General features: G+C 38.6%; 1 protein-coding gene across 1 annotated transcript in view; it reads right to left on the reverse strand.

Moving 5' to 3' along the window:
• LOC107702708 (adhesion G protein-coupled receptor L3-like) overlaps positions 1-2,619 on the reverse strand; it is a gene marked incomplete at its 3' end in the record, with an annotated part of 13,148 nt that extends 10,529 nt beyond the window's left edge. Inside the window, exons 1-4 of the mRNA XM_016505107.1 lie at positions 2,608-2,619; positions 1,919-1,999; positions 1,741-1,791; positions 52-148 (exon numbers count right to left, since the gene is read on the reverse strand). Of these exons, the coding sequence (XP_016360593.1) occupies positions 52-148; positions 1,741-1,791; positions 1,919-1,999; positions 2,608-2,619 (241 nt within the window). The remainder of the gene's footprint in view (positions 1-51; positions 149-1,740; positions 1,792-1,918; positions 2,000-2,607) is intronic.
• Between the last annotated feature and the right edge of the window lie 1,809 nt (positions 2,620-4,428).

Genomic DNA, 4,428 nt, shown 5'->3' on the forward strand with positions numbered 1-4,428 from the left:
TGTGTGTGTGTGTGTGTGTGTGTGTGTGTGTGTGTGTGTTTGTGTGTGTACCTCTGTTGAGTGTCGCTGAACTGTTAATGTCTCCAGCCATGAATGAAGACTCGGACTGCTTCCTCACTGTGTCATTCCACATGCGGCGGATTCGGCTCTGTGAACAACAAGAGCGTTTCACACACACATACCTCACATGATCAGAGACAGATCACTTCATCTGCTACACACTAATCAGTCAGAAATTAAACCAAACAGCCTTTCAAACTCTTAAACATTACAGGTTTGGAACGGCATGACAAAATGCTCATTTTTTGCTATATCCTATCTAAAACGCTCCCAACACACTGTAGCAGCGTTTGTTTGTCAGTATAAGAATCGTGTGTCTGTTCCTCATCTCTCTGACATTTACACACACACACACGATCACGGGTCAGACGTGCGTGATTCTGCTGCATGTCAGATTCTCGTGACACGTTTGCACACGACTCCTGCAAGGCCAAAGGTCAAATTGGAAACCTCGTCTCCATGGAGATCAGGTAACCAGACAAACCGTTACCATGGAAATGAGATATTAAAGCACAGATATGTAAAGCCTTAGATTTGTTTGAGACAAGGACAACATGCGATGGAAATCCTGCCTGCATCTCGCTTCAGTATGAATTCTAAATGTTGCGATTGAATTCATTCTAAAAAGCCTGTAGAAAACTACAAGACTAGTACTTTTTTTTGCAGGATAAAATATATACTGCATGTAGTATGCGAATATTTCTATATATTTCTGCTGTAAATATACATGAAATAGAGTTTTGGAACAGATTGAACTGTAAAAAGCTCAAACAAATTAATCTTTTCTTGCCTTTCCTGTAAAATACTGCAAAACCTTTTTTTTATTATATAAACGTATTGTCAAAATGTGCAGTAGACAGTAGTGCATTTTTGGTTTTGAACAGAATGTATTGTAAAAAGCATATATATAAAAAAATTAATAATGTTTCCCATAATGCAAAGTGCTCGACCTTATATTTCCAACTCGACCTGGAAACAATATCTGCTACAACTTTAACTTAAACCATCTTTACTTGCAATTTTAACACACTTCCAAATGGATTAAAACACCACACTGGATTAAAAATGCAAAATATCTAGTTTTATGATCATTTGAAACCATATTCTGAATGAAAAATGTAAAATAAGGAGGTAATGTGACAATGATATAAATTACTTCTGTTAGAAAAGATCATTGCATACTGCATATCATTTTACATTAAAAAAATAAAAAAATAAAATATTATTAATATTAATATGGGTCAAGAGTTTGGAATAATGGAATGATTATTTATTATTAATTATTAATTACATGATTTCTGAAGATCATGTGACACTGAAGACTGGAGTAATGATGCTGAAAGCTGAAATTTGATCACAGAAATAAATTACACTTAAAAAAAAATAAAAAATTAAATAGAAAACCATTCTTTTAATTTGAAATAATATGTCACAATATTTCTGTTTTCACTGTAAATTTTAATCAAATAAATGCAGTTTTGGTGAGCAGAAGAGACTTAAAAACATTCAAATATATCAATTACTTCAAACTTTTGACCATAAGTATACAAAATTTACATTTATGAAAAACCCCTCCCTGACTCTTCCTGAAGTACAGCTTCTAACACAATGAAAGTGAATGAGAGCGATGCACTGAGCTGCTCAGGTGTGTGGTGTGAAAGTCACAGAGCTGATAGTTACTTGTTCATACTGTAACTGTGAGGAGTTTGTCATACAAGGCGGGTGATGAACCTTGTGATGAAAGAAGAAAGAAAACAAGAGAAAGAGACAAAGAGAGAGAGAGAGAGAGTGAGTGAGAGAGAATACACACACATGGACACTCACAAAATCTCTCGTGTTTGTGCTGCTGTGTTTGTACCTGCGACGCAGAGGAATATCGTCCCGGGCCGCGCGAAGACGAGCTCTTCACCGAACCCACAGACGAGTCCACGCTCTCCCGCTGTCATTTATTGCCTTTTCACTGGCATTGTGTTTCAGGACTGTCACCACTGATGTACTGTGTAAAGGTTGTGTAATTCATGGAAGTGTTTATTTAATGATGAAGCATTAGAAATTAGTTCAGTAAAGTTTCATCAACTCTTGTAATGTCTCCATCAGCTGAAAACTGACTTGGCCTCATGTCAAGATGACAAAATGTAGTGAACAGGCCTGTAATTATAAGCCATTAAACCACTTTGAGCGGGCTGCTGTTTTATTTTAATATTATTAATATATTATTATAGTTTGTATTATTTTGAATTAGTTTTATTTTCACTTTAATTTTTATGTATTTTTATTTTTTTAATATTCCTATTTATCTTTCATTTAATTTATTTTAAGTAGTAATTTTAGTACTTACCTACTAAGTACGACTACTTCTTTTTTTATCAGTTAGGTGCCAAGGCAACATTTGCAATTTCCATTTAAGCTTTTTTTTTTCTATAATATTTATATTTTTCAGCTTTATTTAAATTAATGAACACTACATAAGTGTAGTGTCATAAGTACGATGGCTTATCTTCAGAACCTTTCCCGATCCGAAGAGTGGTGTGAAGCAAGGTTATGTACTCGCCCCGACATTCTTCGGCATCTTCTTCTCCCTGCTGCTGCGCCACGCCTTCAGTCAGTCAGAAGATGGTGTCTTTATTCGTATTAGGAGCGATGGCAACCTTTTCAACCTTTTGCACGTCTGCCCGCAAAGACCAAGGTGCGCAGGGTTCTGATTAGGGAGATGCTGTTTGCTGATGACGCCGCCCTGACTGCCCATACCGAGGAAGCACTACAGCGTCTCATCAGCAGCTTCGCTCGCACTTCTGATGAGTTTGGGCTGACCATCAGCCTAAAGAAAACAAACGTCATGGGCCAGGATGTCAGCAGCACTCCCTGCATCTCCATCGGTGAGCACACCCTCGAGGTAGTGGAGGACTTTACATATCTTGGCTCCACCATCTCCAGCAACCTCTCTTTGGACAACGAGCTGAACACCAGAATCGGCAAGGCATCAATAGCGATGGCCCGCCTGACCAAGAGAGTGTGGAACAATAGCATGCTCACCACCAACACCAAGATGAAAGTTTTCCAGGCCAATGTCCTCGGCACTCTTCCCTACGGCAGCGAGACGTGGACTATGTACACCTGGCAAGAACGCAGACTTAACTCTTTCCATCTGCGCTGCCTGAGAAGGATCCTTGGAATCACCTGGCAGGACCGTGTCCCAAACACTGAAGTGCTGGCCCAGGCAAAAACATTCAGCATGCACGCACTCCTTTCACAAAGACGCCTACGCTGGCTCGGCCATGTCTGCTGAATGCAGGATGGCCGGATTCCTAAGGACATCATGTATGGCGAGCTCGCCTCCGACACCAGACCAACAGGCAGACCAGTGCTCCGGTACAAAGATGTCTGCAAGCGTGACCTGAAAGCCGGAAGCCTGAATCCTGCAGACTTGGAAGTTGCTGCCGCAGACCGTGTCGGCTGGCGGTTCGCCATAAGGACCAGCACAAAGCTGAGCGAGGGAAAGAGAGAGGACCAGTAGGCAGCGCAGACGGCAGAGAGCAGAGTCAGTGCCCACAGAAGCAGTCTCAGGCTTCACCTGTAGTAACTGCAACAGACTCTGCCACTCTCGTATTGGACTGTTTAGCCACAGCAGGCACTGCAATTCCATAACAGACTGACCCGGGCGCAGATACTCCATTGTCTCTCGAGACAGAAGGATGCCGATTGATATGATTGAACACTATTTTAATAATTTTACTTAACAATAACACCGATTTTAATTTTATTTCAGGTATTCATTTTAATTTTAATTTAGCAACTTTATGTTTTTCTGTCATTTTTATTAGTTTTTTAATATTCCTATTTAGCTTTAGTTTATTTTTTATTTAATTTTTAATTGTAATTTTAATGCTTAAACTTGTTTTCTATAAGTTAGTTGCCAAGGCAACATTTCTAATTTATGTTTAATTGTTTACTTTTCTTTTTTAATGTAATAGTTATATTTTATTTCAGCAATATTTAATGCACCGCAAACAATTTTTAATGGTTTTAGTTAGCAATAACGACACAGATAAGCTGAGCTTGTGTGTACAGTAGGTCGTGTGATCTGTGATGTGTTTGTTGCTGTTGAATGTAAAGGACAAGATCAGGAAATGTTTATAATGTGCTAAAAATGCTAAATAATCATTTTTTATACAAAATAGCTGTATGAGTTTACTTGACATGTTTTGTTTTTATGTTATTGCTTTGTAAAGTAACCATAGCCATATATTCTTATTCATATATTTGTTTCATGTGTGTATATGAATGTGTTTTTCCCAACCTTCTTCTGCAGGACGCAGTGAAATATGAAGATGAACATGCCCTGCAGCGAGTTAAAGATGGTGAAGAGGT

The sequence above is a fragment of the Sinocyclocheilus anshuiensis genome, unplaced genomic scaffold (genome assembly GCF_001515605.1).
Source record: "Sinocyclocheilus anshuiensis isolate Anshui unplaced genomic scaffold, SAMN03320099.WGS_v1.1 scaffold1810, whole genome shotgun sequence".
NCBI classification, from domain to species: domain Eukaryota; kingdom Metazoa; phylum Chordata; class Actinopteri; order Cypriniformes; family Cyprinidae; genus Sinocyclocheilus; species Sinocyclocheilus anshuiensis.